This window comes from Puccinia triticina, chromosome 1A (genome assembly GCF_026914185.1).
Source record: "Puccinia triticina chromosome 1A, complete sequence".
Lineage (NCBI taxonomy): Eukaryota > Fungi > Basidiomycota > Pucciniomycetes > Pucciniales > Pucciniaceae > Puccinia > Puccinia triticina.
Window position 1 is genome coordinate 3,486,891 of NC_070558.1, and position 19,581 is coordinate 3,506,471.

Below are 19,581 nucleotides of genomic sequence, written 5' to 3' on the forward strand. Positions count from 1 at the left end.
CTAATACTCAGCAAGCTGAGCATCAGCTGGCCAGCTGGCCCAGGACTGGGTCAAAGCTGAACATCAGCTGGGACAGGACTAGGAAAAGGCTGAGCAAGGACTGGTACAAAGCTGAGAATCAGCTGCGCCAGGACTAGTACAAAGCTAAGCATCACCTGGGCAAGGACTAGTAAAAAGGCTCTATTCCAATTCTGAGAGTGAGCTGCGTGAAAAGGCTGAGTATGAGTTGGGCAAAAAAGCTGAGTATGAGCTGGGTACCAAAGCTGAGTATCAGCTGGACAGAACTGAGGATCAGTTGAGCACATCAAAAACTGAACAGGACCTACTTGGTAAATTTTGGAAGGTGAGGAGATGGTTGGGAGATTGGGGTAGATAGTGGATAGATATTGGATAGATGGTGGGTAGCTGGCTGGAGCTGGTGTGATGTCACTTGTCATCAACTGACTATTTTATTTTCCTGGTGCTGTTAGGTCTCTTAAGCCAAGCTGATGATGTTCACGGACTCACGTCCAGCCAAGACTTTGTTGAAATGGCCACACAGCTCAAATCTTGATTTCAAGCACCTTTGGTGGTTCTATTGCTTTATGTTATTCCTTCTACCCTCGATGCCAATGGTTCATCATATCAAGACGGCTACAAGAATTGGTTTGCGACTTGGAATACCCAGCTCATCTTAGCCACTGAGAAATTCATTAATGTTGCTAAATTACTTGATGGCAATCCTTCCTAGCTTTTCTTTCTCTGGTTTCTCCCTCAGTGTGCATAGGTTGAGTGTTTTGACCCACTCACCTCTTCCAAAAGAAGAACAAGTCTGCGACTATGCAGCTGTGCTGCTGAACTCTGTTAAACACACCCTAAGCAAGGTTTATATCTACCAAGTCAGGTTGAATTGTATTGGGAATGTAGTAGAAAGGTTTTGTGGATTCAATCGGCTATGCTTGTTTGCCTGAAGACTGAAATCGTGTGGATTGAGTCAAGCCTATTAAGCTGTCAAGTTGATCACGATTCACATGAGTTGTTTCACAAATCCCCAAGCACATAGCTCTTGTTTTCTACCCAGATGAGTTGGGCGCAACTCAAATATCAATGTAGCCTGTTATTATTCAATGCCATTTTCCAACGCGGTACTCCATGATTTTAGCTCTCGATTAGATTGAACTGATGCAGATGACGGTGATACAAATAGTTACAAGCTCTTAAAAACGGCCTCCATTCTGAAAACTCATTCATTGGGACACTCCTATGGTTCTTCTACCCTTTTGATTTTGTTCAGACCGAGGGATTTCCAGGTGAGGATTGTTGCCTTGGCTAACGAGCTATCTCAAGCCTTTATCGAGTAGATCTTTTGCTTCGTTAATTTTGCTGGCCATGTATGGACTTCCGCCTCGATCAGGATGATTGGCCAACATGATCCTTCTATGAGCATCTTTCAATTTGTTCTTTGTCACCTGCGACTCTCTACGGAAAATCAAAATTGGGGAAAAGTAGGCAAAGATAATCAAAATCAAAACATAGGCTCCGAGTCTTATAGCTGGTAATGATCAATCTAACTTGAGACCTAAGATATCCCTTGCTTCTTTTCGATCCATCTTGGCTTGGAATCCACCGACATGCCAATCTCCTGTCAATTCGCCAATCTTCTTCGCTCGAGGTTTGCCGGCAATCATGTTCATCATGGGTGAGAGGACCTGTCCATTTGATCTTGCTGTCCGCAGCGAATACCTTAGTAGGACTACTCCTCCGATTCCCTGTTGAGCGGATAAGTTTGAATGAGTCCGAATATCGCGGCCGTGTTTTCTACGAGGTAGATCTCCGTAAGTACTCAACTGATGCGGCGGCTATGGCTAGTGGGGTGAGCATGTTGTCCTCCTGGGGGCGATGATGTTTCGGAGCCCGTTCTGCTGGTCTCACCCGCAACAAGAAGTTGGAGATGGACCCCCCTTTGAGGCTTGAGGCGGCGGTGGATTATGGATATTCATAATGGGTAGCTCACCTTGGGCTTCCGGATATTTGGCGTGGCTGAACAAAAAACCGGGAGCAACCTGCCCTCGAAGCCAGACGGTCGAAGATGGCCAACCAGCTCATCAAGCAGAACATCAAAACACAACTACTCAGAATCGCAAGCACCAAGCCATCGACCCACTTCAGCCTGCCCACCTGCTATCATCCTACCACTCCGTCTTCATCGTCAACAATAACAACCACTGCATCTGCTCCATCGCCAGATCTTCAAGCTCAACAACAGCCCATCCATCACCATCAACCACCACGAACACTCCCAGAAGCACGACCAGCCTCAGAACCAAGGTCGCTCTCAGATCACGAAATATCCTCTTTCTACCGCGATTTAATCTCATCACCGCTGCCCAACCCAACCCAGCCATCAACGACCCCTGAGCCACTACCGACACCACAAGACCTCCAACGTGAGTGGGGATTTCAAAAACTGCAGATTATTGCGTCAAAGAAGAAACCTTAAGCCTATTTATTTTTTGGATTTCTGCGGGTCATCCAGCGGACCTTTCATTCTCCTCAGATACTCACTATGTCGAAGTCCATCGATTACTCCATCTCACCACCAACGGACCGGTGACTGCCTTCCAGAAGGCAGATAAATATGTCCGCCGACTCGAGAAAGCCGGTGATCCGCCAAGCACGGAGGTTTATCTCCAGCTGTTCGATTTCATCAATCATGTGTCTATGAAACGAGTAACCTCAATTGATCTGTTCAATCGATTGCGACTTCTGGCCCATCCTGATCCACCGATCTCGATTTGGAACGCCCTTCTAAGAGCATTAGCTTCTGGTGCAAGCACTCAACCCGAGAGAGCGATGGATGCATTCCTGGACTTGAAAGCAAATGGCCAAGCTCCGACCGTAGAAACGTACAACCATTTGATGCGCTCTATGATCCGCGCCAGACGGTCTGCCATCGGAACTTTCGATCGTAAGACGGGCTATGAAAAATGGTACTACAGCGCTTTAAGACTGTTGAAACAAATGATCGATGATGATGGTCTGAGGCCGAATATGGGCACCTTCTTGGTTCTCCTGGAAGGTGCTAAGCGACTGGGAGATCTGGAAAGGGCCAAGTGGACTTACGGCTTATTTCTACAACAACTCAACCAGGAGAAACATAACCCATCGGCCAAGGTCCAGGAAATCGTCTGGATGCATGTCTCCGCTACAACCTCTTTATTCCAGACTTACGCCTCCTTCTCACCAGTCAACAAGTATCTGCTCAGCCATCAGAAGAACCAGAAAAAGAAGGCGACAGGCGATGAGCCTCCTCAAGCAGTTATCCAATCTTCGTTAAATGATCCCCATTTTTTCAAAAACATTCCTCAAACAACACCCGAGATCCTCAGTGAGATTGAATTGATTCTTGCCCAATTCATCAATCCAACGAACCAATTCCGCATGCGAACGCGTCACCGGGCCGACCAGAGACAACTATCGATGTTAATAAGCTCATATCTCTCCGTTTATTCTTCCCATTCGACGATCGAGGAGTTGTACTCGAAATATAAGACCCACACCCATCCGATCAGCGACTTCAACCAGGGCCAATTGGGTGCGGTGCGGATCAGTTGGACCTATTTGATCCTCTTAGAACGCTGTGAGTTCCTGAGGTCGGCACAAAAAGCCGGCCAGGTCGGCAGGGAAATCTTCCGCGAATGGCAGACCAACCAGCCCGCGTTGTCGCAGTTCGAGTTGGTCCAATCAGTCGAATCTAGATTGATTAGCCAGATTTGGGCCGCATGGATTAGGTTGCAGGCTAAGTTGAGTGACATGTTTCATCACTGCGCCGATTCACTCCCTTATCATCTGGCCAGATTAATCTCGTCCGGAACATACTCATTGCTGACATTCCTTGTCGGTCTCACATAGATATGGTTCCACCGAAGAAGCGATGCGAGAGCTAGAACGGTTCTATAAGACATACCCGCCCAAGTTCCTTCCAAAGCCCAAAGGCCAAAAGGACGATGAACAAGGAGAGGAAGAATCGCGCTCATTGACGACAGTCGGCGCCCCGCCTTCCTCCTCCAGCATCGCAGAGTCAAACCATATCCTCAATCTTCCCTATCTGTCCTTCCAACATCTGGAAATACTTCACCATAAACTGAAGCTCAGCGAGGACCAGAGATCGATCAAGCGCCTCCAATCGATCGTCAAAAAGTATGCCTCCCTCCTTCCTCTTTTCAACCAATCTTTGCTCGCCTAATGTAGAAGATGAGGGACCTGATGTCTTGAAACTCTGACGTGTCCATACTTAGATACGAGACCGTCAGGAGAAGTGCGTATGACTTCAACGAGCTCGAGAGAATCAACCGGATCCAAAAAGGATATTAAGAACCGTTAACAAAATCGACCATCTGTACATTCATATACATATCCCTACTTTGGCCACAGCATCTCCAGATTTTCTTTCATGGGATTGAATCGCTGTCTTTTAACTTGTATCTCTGCATGTTGCATGTTCTTCATGATCTTTATTCCAAGAAAATGTTCGTGTCTTGAGTAACACATGCGGGATGCTAAACCAACGTTTTGCGATGGTTCGTATGGAGATATGGCCGAGTGGTCTAAGGCGCCGTCTTAAGGTTAGTCCTCCCGTCCGGGTGGCTAATCCGGCGGTCTTCGGGCGTGGGTTCGAATCCCACTGTCTTCAAATTTTTTGATTGCATGACGGGGGCAGGGGGCTGTCCTGTACTTTGGGGGACAAAAGTTTGGTTGTTTTTGTTGTATGAATTGTCCATGAATGTGTTTAGAAAAAAAAATCTTATTGCTTCACTCAGGGTGTTGTTTAAATGTCTTGTGAAACTGGTTGCATCTATGGTATTCAAAATTGCATAAGACTTTTTTACATAAAATCATAAACTGCAATTTTGGCTGGGAGATGTCACTTTAAGTTTTATGCACGTTGACATCTCCCAGCCAAAATGGGATTTATGATTTTATGTAATCAGTGACATATGCAATTTTGAATACCATAATCCAAGACATGGACTGCATTGTTGCATGCCCCCAATACCTCAGTAAAGATTGGTTGCATGTGGCTACCAGGATGACAGTTTTTGACACCATGACATGGACTGATTGGCTACTGGTTCAAACTCAATGGTCTCACCAAAACTGCATATCCCCATTGTATGTGTATAGATCAGAGCATTGAGCTGTTTAGATCCTCCAGGTTTCATTGAATTTGAGAGGGACTGTCTGACAGAGTTTTGGTGTGGTCTCCCATACCTGAAAGTATTGGGAGTTTGTCAAAAGACACCCAGACACTGTAAAATGGACTTCATGTGAGACACTGTAGACAAATGACCATATTGATCATTCATAAAAGGTGTTTGGCAACTTGGAAGTTTGCAAGAGTTGTTCACATATAATTTTCCCAATCCCATCAAGTATATTTTGGACAGAAACAACAGAACACACAAGATTCTTATTCACAAATTATCTATTCTTTCATCAAGCTAATATTTGAAAAATTGCTGAGAATTTTCAACATGTTGGCTCCATTGTATAAAATTCTGACACTGGAAGTAGTGCAGTTTTTTCTTCAAATTTCAAGAGGTTGTTCCAATAAGCCTCCAAATTAATCTGCTATGATGTCTTCTGGGAAAAATATTTAGGAAAGGCGGGTACAACCCTCCTCAACCAGGGGCCTGCACTTCAGTCATACATGTGGTTTGGACATGAACCTAAAGGTGCCAATTTTTATGAAGTGTCTCTACATGATGACCCTGCAAATTCAATCAAGGAGGCAGTTGGACTCACAGATTTACATGTGAGTAATTCTTTGAATCAAAAAATTAGAAAACAGGTAAATTTAGGTCATAAATTACAAATTCAGGGGCAACATTCAAACACAAAAAGTGCTTTGATGGAAGAAGTAAATCAAAGTGAGTCAGAACCCCTGAAATGAAGAATGCTTCTATTTCTGAATTGATTTCTGATTCTATTTATGAGGATACAGGACTTGAAAGAAAATATGGTGAAACTAAATGCCCAACTTGCCTTGATGACTTGACACTCCCTGGTGCAACTATATCCATGAAACATGGAAAAGATGTTTGTGCAAGATGCCCACCCCATGAAGGATGGCTTGATTTTTTTCATATTCTCAGTGAACTCATTTGGGAAGCCTAAAATATCCCCCACCTACTCATAACCCACTTTCATCACCTGTGAATTTCAAAACCACAATATAGAGTGGGGCTAATACTGTAGAGTGACCAAGTGTTGTACTGTTATGGGGTAAGCTGAGTACAAGTAGTTTGCTGGGAGAAATGACAACTGGGGGGAGGAGAACCTCCTTAAATAGAAAAGAGTGAGACATTTTAGCTCCAGGGGAACAGGAGACTGAGGGATTTTAGCTGGTGGTTGACAGGTAAGGTGAGATAATGATGTCGTATGAGGGAATTTAGCTAGTGGTTGACAGGTCACATAAGGTAATGATGTCATATGAGGGAATTTAGCTAGCCTGGACTGTCAAATGATGTCATTGTCACATGCTGCCATCCTGTCATGATGTAATCTGCAAGCTGCATGGGGTGTTTTTGCTAGCTTGACACCTGCATGATCCTGCATGATGTCATCTGTCAACTGTCAGACTTCTGCCCCTATTACATTAGTCTGCATGCGCCTGCATTAGAGAATGTCAAAACGGACCCAGGTATAATTTACACCGCCGGTACCCGTGTTTTTTTTTCCAAAAACAGGCACCCAGCACCGCATCTGGCACCGCCTGGCGGGTACCAGCGGTCTTTTAGGCGGGTACCAGCGGTACCCGCCAGCTTTTTTTCATCAAAAAGTACACCAAGAGGTGTCCTTGATGACCGGAATGGACGTGTCATCAAGAGGTCCTCCCCTAGATGACCGCAACATGTTGGTCATTGAGGGGAGGACCTCTCAATGGGCAGAAAAGCGATGACCAACCTGTTCCGGTCATCAAACAGGTCGGTCATGGTCATTGAGGGTGCTCCCCCAACGACCAGCACGCACTTGTCATCAAGGGGAGTAGAGATGGCCATTAGCACCCGCTGGCGGGCACCTGCCACTCTTTAGCATGTAGGGGTTTTTATTACACAACAAAATCATGTACATATTGTCTTTTCATGAATGCTTGGACTGATTTTCAGCAAGGTTCGCCAAAATCCTCCAATTTCAATCTTAGGTTTGGCTTTTGTCTCCTTTCTTCAAAAGCCATGATCTGTCAAGGATCTCTCCAATGTCGTCATCAACAATCACGGCGGCCACAGCTGCCACCATTCCTGGCCGGTCAATGGCCAACAGGGAAGCTACTCCCAAACCAACTAAATCCAGCTTCCCTTCAACCCGCCAACCACATCCGTCAAAAAAATACCAGACCCACTCCGGAAACCTCGTCTTCTGCTGCCAAGGCAAACTGGTCAGCTCGTGTCCAGCCCACTCGATCCCACTGACCAGACGGCGGACAAAGACCGTGGTGGAGGCCGAGCAATAGGCGACGGCCACGACGGCTCTATCTGCCGCCCCAGACACTCAGTCTTGACTCGCTGGCCCTGCTACTTGGCCTGTCCGTCCTTTTTCTTTCTTGTCTCGCTTGTTCACCATTCCTTGGCCATCGCCACCGCCCTTGTCGCCCTCTTCGCTTAGATCTGGCTGCTCGTGCTCAGCTCAATGGCTAAGACTGTCTAGCAACCCCGGCATCCTGCCCTGCGGCCTCAACCCAAAACCGGAAATTGCGTGGAACTTGAAGCCCGATTCCATCGCCCTCATCCCGCTGACCCTAGGATCTGTTTGGGTACAAGCAGCTCGGCAAATGGGAGCTTCAAGATGGAAAGACCCATACAAACCGGCGCAATCTTCCACCCATATTGACAACCAGCAGCTGCTGTTGCTCGACTTCATCTCTAAGGAGGAAGTCAGTTGGATCCAGTCCAAGTGGTGCATCACCTGCGAGTGGCCCCCGAGATCATTGCATGTTGACTCGTTGAGTTACAGCATTCTCAACTGAAACATGTCCTTTTCTTTTTAACTCATGTAGCTTGGACTGGTTTTTCTGTGTAATCAAGCTCGCGTTTCAATTCTCCTGTGGGATGTTTGACTTTGTACTCAGGAACAAACGGGAATCCACCTATTAATGGATCCAGAGAAGATTTAGAGCTACTTGTGAGGAACAGAATGACAATTGCAGAGAGCATCAAGAAGGGTGAAGACTTGCCCTGCCCCAACACCCTTAAAGTGGCGAGCATAGACTGAGAGGTGTTCCTAACTTGACTAAGTCCCGCCCAAGGGAGGCCTAAGGCCCTGAGGCCGGGTGAAGCGCATCCAGTCACCTTTGGACTTAAGCTGGGAGTTTTCCACATACTGGGCACTTGATCGAGCAACATTTCTATGGTGACGGAAAGCTTGGTTAGAGAGCTGATGAGCATTCAGATTCAAGTGGCTTTCCTCAAGGAATTTCTGAGGCAAAACCGAAGCAAATAAAAAAGCAACTTGGGTTTCTTGATCAGGGTGATCAACAAACATTCCACAATATTTCTGTTGACAGTCTTGGTGCTGAGCAGGAGACTGGACGAGTCATAGCGACACACTCTTTGATCTCATGCAGAAACAGACCCGGTTCCGACTGGACCACTTGAATCATAAAATTGCATTTGACAGGAGTCACGCTTGCCGGTCGGCCGCACCGCTCATACAAGCTTGACAACACATCATGTTTCTTCAAAAAGATGAATCCACCTCCAGAGCGACTGTGGAGATACCGTCACCTTGAGCAACCATTGGACGTTGTTCAACGGCAGCCCTTGTTGCGGACCACGGCGACTTTGATTTCCGGGGCGTACTTGTGATTAGGCACAATGGTGTCGAAGCTGATCGCAGAGGTGTGTATTGGTCGGTGCAGGCGGCGTCGCTTGGAGATATTGGATGGGATCAATGATGGTTGCCGCCTCCTGACCACACAGCTGGATTTAGGAGGTTGTCCAACCACAGCTGGCAAGCTGTGAGCGGCAGAAACCTGGAGATAAAACAGGTGCTGTGCCCCAAACCCCATAACCTTTGCATCCAAAAATCATCTCAGAGTCCAAGCTTTAGTGAAAAGACAATACATATAGTAGGCGTTGTGGGGGGATCAACCCCCGGGGGAATTTGAAATTCTGACTTTCTACCAATATCTCGCTCTATAGGTTATGAGCCTGCGCAAGTAGGATCTCTCATTTAACTATTCAAACTCTTCCCTCCGGTACCGATTCCGTCTCGGTCAGGCCAATTACGTCTCGGTTAAGCTGGTTTTCTTACAACAGAAGAATCTCAAACGATTCCGATTCCGGCTCGGCTCGTTTTCAATTGTCATTCGACTGGTTCCGATTAACTCGGTCATTCTCTAACCTGGAAGATTGGGTTAGGTAGCCCACAGTGCTAAAGTAAGTCGGTCTACGTGTGCACCTCCTGGGGTTTCTGTGGTGAACTACGCGCCACAGCCGTGAGCATCCCTCCAATCTGTCGTATTTTCAGATTCCGGATCTACCTCGAGGCACAAGGTCCGGCAAGAGGTTCGATAGGCCGATCTCGTTGCGAACTGAATCCACTGCTGAGACTCCAATCGTCGATCGTCCAACCACACCTTCTGTGCCGCTGCCGCCAGAAGATCGCTCTCCCTTTCGTAAACTCCTCAGCTTCCCGCCATACGCCGCCATACACACACCTCTACCTGGTTCGGTTTCTGTCAGCAGGGACGAGGTGAAGATGCCTGAAGACCCCACCAAGGACAAAGGAAAGTCGACTGCGGGGTCGCCTGCGGCGGGTCCTCAGTTTGTCTCCCTGGACCAATTGGCCGCGCTTCTGCAACAAATCAATAGGCCTCGGGAGGAGAAACCGGATGTGAAGACCTCGACGGATCGCGCGGTGGCGCTGGCGGATGCGCTCTCAAAATACCAGAAGCTTGGGAAGGCCATTGAGCCCCATCTTGCCGAGGATGGGGTCAACTTTCCGGACTGGGAACTGTCGTTGAAGGCCACCGTCACCCGGGTTTTTGAATCGGCCGATTACTTCAAGTCTAATGTGACGGATAATGACGGCGATCGGGCGGCGCTCACCGGAGTGCTAGTGGAGCACAGTGTGCATCCTTCACTGGTTGCCTTGGTTCGTGGGAAGACAGGCCGAGCTGCATTTATGGTCCTTCAGAGTCGTTTCGCAAATGTGTCTTGGACTTATATCATGGCCAGGTGGGCGAAGGCCAATGACCCGACCGACATCAGCTCTAGTCTCAACTCGTCTTACTCTGAGATGCAAACATGCCTGGACGAGATCGAAAAACGAGTTGGGGCCATCAGTAAAGACCTAGTTTTGGCACTTCTAGTTCACCAGCGGTGTCATCCGCACTTTCAAGGAATTGCAAACGCTCTCGACGCTCGCATTGCAGTCAATCCCGGTTGTACAATTTCGTCCAAGACAATACTCGAACTTGCTGGACGAATGAATATGACTGATGTCCCGGCATCGTCGTCGACGTTTGCGTATCGTGCGGTTAGGGGTCAAGGAAAGGCTGGACCTAGTAGCAGGGGCAGCGCGCGTGAAAGTCAAACAATGGAAGGCAAGAGTGGGACCTGGGCCAGGCGGGTACTTAACGAGAAGAACCCTTGTCGATACTGTTTTGAATGGGGCCACTGGATAAACGACTGCCCATTGAAGAAGGAAAAGAAGCCGCCTGTTGGCGACCCACGGCTCCTCAATCCTAACGCGCGGCTGAAACGCTCGGAGGTCTGTCATCCGGCACTCTTGCAGGGCGCATCAAGCGCAACGGTGGCTTCGGTGGAGAAACAGCCTAGTGTTGAGGGCGCACTACTGGATTCTGGTGCGACGGACAGCGTTAGCAACGATGTTTGTTTTTTCACGTCTATGAGGCCTGTTTCTATGTCCCTCATTGTTGCTTCTACAGATCGGTTTCCCGTGAAGCAAATTGGTGATGTGGAACTTCCGACGCCGTATGGGAAACTCAAACTATCAAACGTACTCTATTGTCCAAGCATCCAAGGCACAATAATCTCAGTTGGCAAGTTCAAACGGTGGAACGGCGAAGTTAAGTGGGACGGGGGAAAATATACACTTGTGCAGAACAACATTTCGTTTCCGTCCTTTGAAATCAATGATCGATGTTTTCTTCCGATTACATTGGCCCCAGCGTCTGTTGCCGCTGTTCGAGTGGCAAGTGATGTATTGCATGAAAGGATTGGACATTTGTCCCTGCGAATGTTACGAGGGTCTGTTAGCAAGGGAGCTGTGGTAGATGTGCCGGAGATGTTTGAGGTGTCTCCTAATAGGTCATGCGATACCTGTGCGACAATGAAGGCAACTCATTCACCGATTGATTTTCCTTCCCGCGAGATTTGTCTGGAGCCTGGTGATGTTGTAGCGGCCGACGTGATAGGACCGTACGACGTTTCGCTGGATAAGTTTCGCTACATCCTTACGGTGCAGGATCTGCATTCCGGCATGGTATCAGCGATTCCAGTCAAAACAAAGGGTGATGCAACTCGAGAAGTAATTGGATGGGTTAAGAAATTTAACAACCTTTCGCGGTGGAACGTCAAGAGGATTAGAACCGACAACGCACTTGAATTTGTCAGGAGCGTGGAGATGAAGGACTTCTTAGATAGCAAAGGGATCATCCATGAGAAGGCAGTACCTCATGAACATCACCAAAACGGGGCTATTGAGCGAGTGAACCGAACTCTTTCAGAGATGGCGAGGTCTCTCTTGTACTCGAGACGGCTCCCGAAGTACCTGTGGTCGTATGCATTCAAACAAGCGGCCTACATATTCAATCGGATGGTGCATCGGGGACACGATGTGACACCCATTGAGCGGGTGCTAGGGGTCAAACCTTCTTTGGCTATGCTTCGCGTATTTGGATGTGTGGCCTACATGTACGATCACACTCACAAGAAGCAAATGGTTCCTTATGCGGCCAAGCTCCGGCATGTTGGGGTCTCTACGGATTCGAAGGGTTGGTTGCTATGGGATCAGAGTAGTAGGAAGGTTTTCACAGCTATTTCTGTGCAGTTTGATGAAGCTAAGCCATTGGTTGTGTCTGAGGGCCCTGAGGTCAATCAAAGTCTGGATGCGGTTTTGACAGCTATCAAATGTTCAGGGCTTGGGGATTTCAAGTTGGGGAATGAGTTAGATCTGCAAGATGCGGTGGTTGCGGCGCTGGAGGCGAGGAATCCGTACGGCAGTGATTCTCTGACGTATCAAGAGGCCGTGAACTCTCGGTATTCAGCAGATTGGAAAGGAGCAATGGATGAGGAAAGGCAATCGCTGGAGGAGATGGAGGTCAAGATCGAGGATGATCCTCCCGCTGATAAGAAGAAGCTCTTGCGGTCACGGTGGCTGTTGGGGACGAAGAGGACGATGCAAGGGGAAATTCGGCGGCGAAAAGCAAGGATCATCGTTGGGGGTCATCGTCAAATCAAGAAGGTTAATTACGACAAGACGTTTGCACCAACACCAACATTTGCGTCAATGAGGACAGCGCTGATTATAGCGGCGAAAAATAAGTGGCCAGTGGTGTCATTTGACGTGAAGACTGCCTTCCTGCACAGTGAAATTGACGAAAACGTTTGGGTTGTTCCGCCGCCCGGTTATCCTGTCACTCCCGGAAAGGTCTGGAAGCTGAAGAAGGCCCTCTATGGAACAAAGCAGGCGGGAAGATGTTGGTGGTTGCACCTCAAGTCCGCGCTAGGGAAAATCGGTTTTGAAGCTAATCCACAAGACTTGAGCACTTACACGTTCAAGCAAGACGAAGAAACCGCTTTCTTGTGGATCCATGTAGATGACGGACTTTTGGTTGCTAGTTCGGAAACCATATTGGCAAAACTCAAGTCAGAGCTATCACAGGCACTCACGCTCAAATGGGACAAGGAGCTGTTGTCGTTGGTCGGTATACAAATTTGCCGGACCGAGGGAGGTTATCGATTGCAGCAGCCGTCTCTGATAAAGAAGTTACTGGCAATGGACGACTCCTCTTTGACTTCGTCGGTGCCCTTGTTGGAAAGCAATCTTGAGTCAAATGCGTCGGGGGATCCGGATGTCTTGTATTTGTCCTTCATTGGCATCTTGCTGTATATCGCACAGGGAACTCGGCCTGACATATCCTATGCCACACATTATCTTGCGCGATTCTCTTTGAATACTGATGAATCTCACTGGAAGGCTCTCAAGCGGCTTGTTGCGTATGTGCGTACGACGGAACATTTTGAGTTGCGAGTTGAACCTGAGGAGGAGCATGAGCCGCTGAAAACCTATGTCGATGCAAGCTGGATGGGAGAAGGAGCGCGGTCACATCACGGATTTATTACGACACTGTGGTCCGTGCCTCTGGCGTGGAATGCGAAGCGGCAAAATGTGGTAGCCAAGTCCACGTGTCAGGCAGAATATGTAGCTTTATCGATGGCAACGGACGAAGCTATATGGATGGCGGGAATCCTAGGACCTTTAGTGGGCAAGATGCGGCCGGTTCTTCTGTGCGACAACAAGGCGGCCGTAAAAATTGCGACTAACACAGCAAGCATGAAGAGGACAAAGAACATTGATAGGGAGTTTCATGTTACCAATGAGCAGTTGCGGAAAGGGAATCTCAGCCTCAAATGGGTGCCCGGAACGGATCAATTGGCAGACTGCTTCACCAAGGCATTGGGGACAAACTTGGTGGAAAAGTTTAATGGTGCGGTATTTGGGAATGGGAAAGGGTCAAGTGAGTGACTTTCCCTTAACTATGCACCTGTGGGGTCCCACTGGAGTAGCGGTTCACCCAGCCACTCCAGTGAGCATTGCGGACGGTTTGTTTTCTGCAACGGAACAGGGCTCTTGGAAACCTTATGTGAAGCGACAATACAACGGGGTCAATTTTTTGGTTGTGTCTAGGTCTTGTCATTCTGATTTTATTTATTATTATTATTATTACTTTCTGTTTCATTTTCCTGGTACTTGTTTCTCTGCATTCTTTTCTTGTTTGGTTGGTAAGGTTTTTTGTTGTGGGGGGGAATGTAGGGGTTTTTATTACACAACAAAATCATGTACATACATATAGTAGGCGTTGTGGGGGGATCAACCCCCGGGGGAATTTGAAATTCTGACTTTCTACCAATATCTCGCTCTATATAGCAGGTAGCTATCTGCCCCTACAGGCAACCATGGCAGGTGCAAAGCTACATGCTTGACTTTTTACCAAAATTGAACACCCCAAGCCTGCTGGCTGGCACTTCCCAGGGCATAAAGGACCTGCTGAATAGTGGCGGGTACCCGCCAGCGGGTGCCAATGGCCATCTCTAGAGGGGAGTGACAACTCCCCTTGATGATTGCACCAGGGACCGTCCTCAATGACCGGTCTATTGTCAGTCATTGAGGGCAGCTCAGAGCTGGCCAAGGGCCGGGGGTCCGGGGGTTACCCGATTAACCTGGCGGGGGAAAGCGGTACTTGGGGGCGGTACCCAGGTACTGCACCACTTTTTCCAAAAAAACGGGCACCCGGCACCGCCTGGCGGGTGCGGGCGGTACCCGACCGCGGGTGCTGGGTACCGGTTGACATTCTCTAGCCTGCATAAGACTGCATTACAGTTCTGCAAGGAATCCTACTGTACAAGAAATACCCCCGGGGGACCTCAGTCCGGAATTTCAGGGCCTGTTTTTTTGTTTTTCCCCAATTTATTTTGCCAAAAATGAGTTGGAAAAGGGGTTGGGACGGGTTGGGATCAAAATGTACAGTCACTGGACAGAAACATTGGTACCCCCAAAAGCTCATTCCAGAAGGCCAACCCACAAAGTTGAAGTCATGAGAATTCTCCAGCGCTCCTTTGGCTTTTAGCCAAAGAAAAATCATTTTTCTTTGGATAAGAGCCAAAGAATTATAGTGCCACAGGTGACCGGGAGGGACTAATCCCGGCCAACTGTTGTATGTTGCTGTCAACTGGGAGGGACTCCTCCCAATTGACAGAATGGCCTTATATGGCTGCCGACCGCCGCAGCTCCCATATCCTAGGGTGAGCGGATACCCGTCCAAATACACGGGTACCCGCTGGATTCTGATGGAACATCAGACATCCACATCCATTGGCATTCTCGCGGGTATCTGTGCGCTCTAGCCCGTACCCACCAGCGGATAGCGGATACCCGCAGCGTGTTCAAAGTGACAATCTCTAACCATACTTACCCAGGACCATGTAATCCGTTACATGGACCACTCTGACAACTTTTCTACCCTTTAAATAAACATCACATCATCAGCTGTACTCATTAAATTGTGCTATACACATGCCATGCAGTTTCATGCAGGCTTGTGCAGTCTACAGTTGCACAAGGCATGCTACCGTACAGCCTTGCCTGCAAAAAGACATTTGAGACATGGGCAGAATGTATGGCCCGTCATTTGAGTTGTATGGCCTTTATATGACATTTTTGAGCTGTTTGGATCATGTAGATTCCAGTTCTAAGTGGGCTATGGTTTCTGACCAGCCAAAAAAAAGTTTCATTTTTTTTGGGTCTGATATCACGGACATTGGCCTAACTACATACTGTAAAGCCATACATATCAGCTTACATATGCTAAACACATATGTATGGGTGTATTGCACCTATAAGTCCATAGATATTGCACCTCCAATTAACATTGGACCCACCGGAGCAACATCAGAGCACCTCCAATGGGCCTGAGGTGACCCAGCTGGGCAATTTGGGGCCCTCACTGCAAACATGGAGTCTGACATATGTACAGTCACTGGACAGATACATTGGTACCCCCAAAAGCTCATTCTAGAAGGCCAACCCACAAAGTTGAAGTCATGAGAATTCAAGAATGAGTGGGTAAAATGACTTCAGAAGAATGAATACAACAAAATAAAAAGTATTTGGAACATCACAAAATTTACAAAATTGCTTGCATTAAATGAAAATTTTGGAAAATCTTCAATACCATTCCAAAAAAATAATGAATAATCAGAATCAATAGATTGACATGTGAAATGAATGATAATAAATGAAAAAACAAAGTCCAAAACCCATTCTGAAATTTTGTGGGCAGTGGTTTTTTTTTAAAAAACTTGGCAAGGTGTATAGTACACTGTATTGGATACGTACCGGCAACAGTGGGCCGCTACGCTAAACTACGCTATTTTAGCCCTAATGTTTAGCGTAGCGGCAAAAAGCGCTGGCATTTTTTGAATAGCGTTAGCGCGCTGTTAGCGCCGCTACGCTGCGCTAATTTTTGTTTGGCGTTAGCGCTACACTACAGTCGCTACGCTACGCTACGTTGCGCTATGGCGCTTTTAGGGGAAAAAAGGCCCTTTTTCCCTCAAAAAGCGCTGTAGCGCAGCGTAGCGAACACTCTTTTGCGCCCTGCGTGCTTAGCGTTAGCACCATTGCGCGAATCTGCGCTAACGCTATGCTAGAAGCTAAAATAGCTTTGCACCCTGTGTGTGTAGCGTTAGCACAGATGCGCGCAATTGCGCTAACACTACGCTAAAAAATAGCGCATTTGCGCTGCGCTACGCTACGCTAACAGCTATGGTAGCGTAGCTGACCCACTGTTGGTACCGGATACGTATTGGTATGTATCAGATATGCATTGGTATGTATTTGTTAGTACACTGTATTGGTATGTATTGGATACGTATTGGTAGGTATCAGATACACATTGGTATGTATCCAATACGCATTGGTATGTATCGGATATGTATTGGTATGTATCAGATATGTATTGGTATGTATTGGATACACCAATACAATGTATTGGTATGTATTGGATACACCAATACAATGTATGCCAGCTCATCCAGCACCAGCCAGCGCGCCAGCTCCAGCGCTAGCCAGCGCACCAGCTCCAGTGGAGCTGGCCCGGACAGCTCCTCTGTCCTTTGGCTTTTAGCCAAAGAAAAATGCATTATTTTCTTTGGCTAATAGCCAAAGGAAAAAAGGGAAAAAACTCCTCCCGGTCAACAGTCATATGGAGCAGTCAACCAGGAGAAATCCCTCTTGGTTGACAACTAGACATACCAGTCAACCGGGAGGAATCCCTCCTGGTCAACAACTATACACACCAGTCAACTGGGAGGAATCCCTCCCGGTGGACAACTATACACACCAGTCAACTGGGAGGAATCCCTTCCGGTTGACAACTAGACATGCCAGTTGACCAGGAGAAATCCCTCCCAGTCAACAGTCATATCAAGCATTAGGAGTCCCTCCCAGTCAACAGCCATATTGAGCAGTCAACTGGGAGGCGTCCCTCCTGGACAACAGCATTATACAGCAGTCAACCAGGAGAAGTCTCTCCCAGTCAACAGCCATATTGAGCAGTCAACCAGGAGGAGTCCCTCCTGGTTGACAGCCATATGGAGCAGTTGGCCAGGAGAAGTGCCTCCCAGTTGACTGACATATGCAGCAGTCAACCGGTGAGCACATTTTGAGGGGCGGGTATCCGCCCAGGAGAGCGGGTACCTGCTGTTGGATGCGGATGCAGGTGTTGGGATATGGGTTAAAAATGCTGCGGGTATCCAAACACGCGCAGGTACCCAGATGCAAAGTGACCATCTCTAAGTGTGGTTCATGTAACAGATTACATGACCTGAGTAGGGTGTTTGTGTGTATGTAACTGACTGATTGTGTCTTGAAGGGGTTGTAGCTTCTGATCCAGAGGGGTGCAAGGTGTGTTGTCCATATTGTCATGTGTAGTTTTGGTTGTAGAATCCAGTGGTGCCACTGTATTGGGTGATTTATGAGTGTACATATGAGAAAAAAGGAAATTTTGAAATGGGCTAGATGGGTAACCATAAAGCATACCACAGCGGCATGCCTCTCTGGCAAGCAGCAAATCCCTTTGAGTCTCCCTATAGCTTAGATGTAGCTCCTTGATCAATCAATTGGCATCAGTTCATTGCATGCTGAAGTAACATCTATTTTTTACTCACAGGATCTTCAATCCTCTCTGCCCCAACTGTGGGGCCAGCCGCCAGGGAGATGGTATACAGTGGTATACCCCTTCATGAAATTCCACCTGCATGCAAGAAGACAACAAGTGAGTCCTTGACAACTCAAGATCAACTTGACAAGTTCCTTGGCAATTGGAAAGCGGAGATAGCATTGTTCTGTTTTCTGCTTGAAAAAAAACTGATTCGCCAAGTTTCTCTTGTGATGAAAGCCTGGAGCAGCAGAACACATTTAGGGATTTTGTGGAAGGATGAGTGTCATTGCATCAGCAAAACAAAGGAAAGAGGAAAATGAGAAAAACAAGAGCACTGCAAAAAAAACTGTGTCAACTGTGAGCAGTTGACATGCGGTAACTCTGAGGAAGCTTGTGGTGTTACACCAGCCTTACTCAAGGTTTGATTCAACCCAAGCTTTCATGCACAGTCACTGTGCACCTTGCACAGTGACTGTGCCAACAAAGACACTTGTGCATTCAGGTGGAGTTACAATGGCAGCTTGGCTTGAGTATCCTGCATGTCAACTGCAAGCAGTTGACCAAGTCTTTTTTGCAGTGGAGAGAGAAAGAAACTCACCTGGAGCCGCAGAACACAGCGTGGAAGTTTGTGGAAGGATGAGGAATAGCCTTCCACACCTGCAGCTCCAGGTGACCACAACACAAGATGTCACAGGATGTGATATGTGCTAGACATGTGGTTTGGGGCAGAAGCAGAGAAGAAAACAAAACAACAGTATCTACGACAATAATGTGTTTTTTCTCAAGCAGATGCTATCATTTTATCTCAATTTCTTTCCATCTCACTAGCACTTTAGGTAGGTGTGTTTCTTTATTTTCACAAAGATGCTAGATCATTTGCATCTGTTCACTTAATGTCCAGGTCAAGTAAGCACAGGTTTGCGGGCAGGTTAGCTGACCAAGGTATTTTGAGTGTGCAGAAACATTTGTTGGGTCAGCTTCAGGCTAATAGATGTCAGAAATGCCCTAGCCTGAGGCTAAATCTCAGGTTTAGGCTAGCTAAATTTAGCAAGCCTGAGGTTTGTTGAGGGTTAGCCCAGACTGATATGATTGCTGGCCAGGTTAAGTTCCCCAAAATTGTCAACTTAACCCAAAAAGTGCAAATGCTTGCACAGATTCACAGTGTGAGCGAACTTAGCACAAGTCCCTCGCCTGCCGGGGGGCAGGGGCGCGAAGCGCCTCGCACAAAGTGCGACCTCCCTTCAGGGAGGGACTTGCATGCAATCCACGATTCCTGGCGTGAGAGCCCCGCGTGCAGTTTGTGTTTTTTGCAGGTGGCCAACTTTGTGCCCCCAAATCCCCCACTTCCCAGAGGGCATGTTGCCCGCCTCTTGAACCGGTGAAAGACCTGCATCTCCTCTTCAAATTGGTGGTAGGCCTGCCACCATTGCCCTCCTCCCATGAGCTGGAGATTGGCTCAAAGGAGCTCACTTTCCAAGAATCCTTTGAGATGACTAATAGAGTTGTACAGTTCTGTACAGTAAATCTCACTCCCTACACGGCCACTTTTCCTCCATGATTGGAAATTTCAACCGGGAGGATCAGGCCTTATATTGGGAGCTACAAGGCTCAAATTGCATCAAAAGAAGCGCAATGCC

At 47.6% G+C, this 19,581-nt stretch overlaps 3 protein-coding genes across 3 annotated transcripts; 2 read left to right on the forward strand and 1 right to left on the reverse strand.

Moving 5' to 3' along the window:
• Positions 1 to 1,316: 1,316 nt before the first annotated feature.
• On the reverse strand, positions 1,317 to 1,860 carry PtA15_1A431 (uncharacterized protein; the record flags this gene model as incomplete). The annotated part of the gene is made up of 3 exons (XM_053165459.1): positions 1,317 to 1,458; positions 1,552 to 1,748; positions 1,828 to 1,860. The coding sequence occupies 3 exons, from the start codon at positions 1,858 to 1,860 to the stop codon at positions 1,317 to 1,319; spliced, it is 372 nt and encodes a 123-aa protein (XP_053016648.1).
• Positions 1,861 to 2,068: 208 nt separating this feature from the next.
• On the forward strand, positions 2,069 to 4,353 carry PtA15_1A432 (uncharacterized protein; the record flags this gene model as incomplete). Its single annotated transcript, XM_053165460.1, has 4 exons — positions 2,069 to 2,426; positions 2,516 to 3,782; positions 3,892 to 4,179; positions 4,278 to 4,353. 4 exons carry the CDS (start codon positions 2,069 to 2,071, stop codon positions 4,351 to 4,353), a joined length of 1,989 nt encoding a protein of 662 aa, XP_053016649.1.
• A 203-nt stretch (positions 4,354 to 4,556) lies between these two features.
• On the forward strand, positions 4,557 to 9,380 carry PtA15_1A433 (uncharacterized protein; the record flags this gene model as incomplete). Its single annotated transcript, XM_053165461.1, has 4 exons — positions 4,557 to 4,647; positions 7,456 to 7,564; positions 7,645 to 7,912; positions 9,258 to 9,380. The coding sequence occupies 4 exons, from the start codon at positions 4,557 to 4,559 to the stop codon at positions 9,378 to 9,380; spliced, it is 591 nt and encodes a 196-aa protein (XP_053016650.1).
• Positions 9,381 to 19,581: the final 10,201 nt, after the last annotated feature.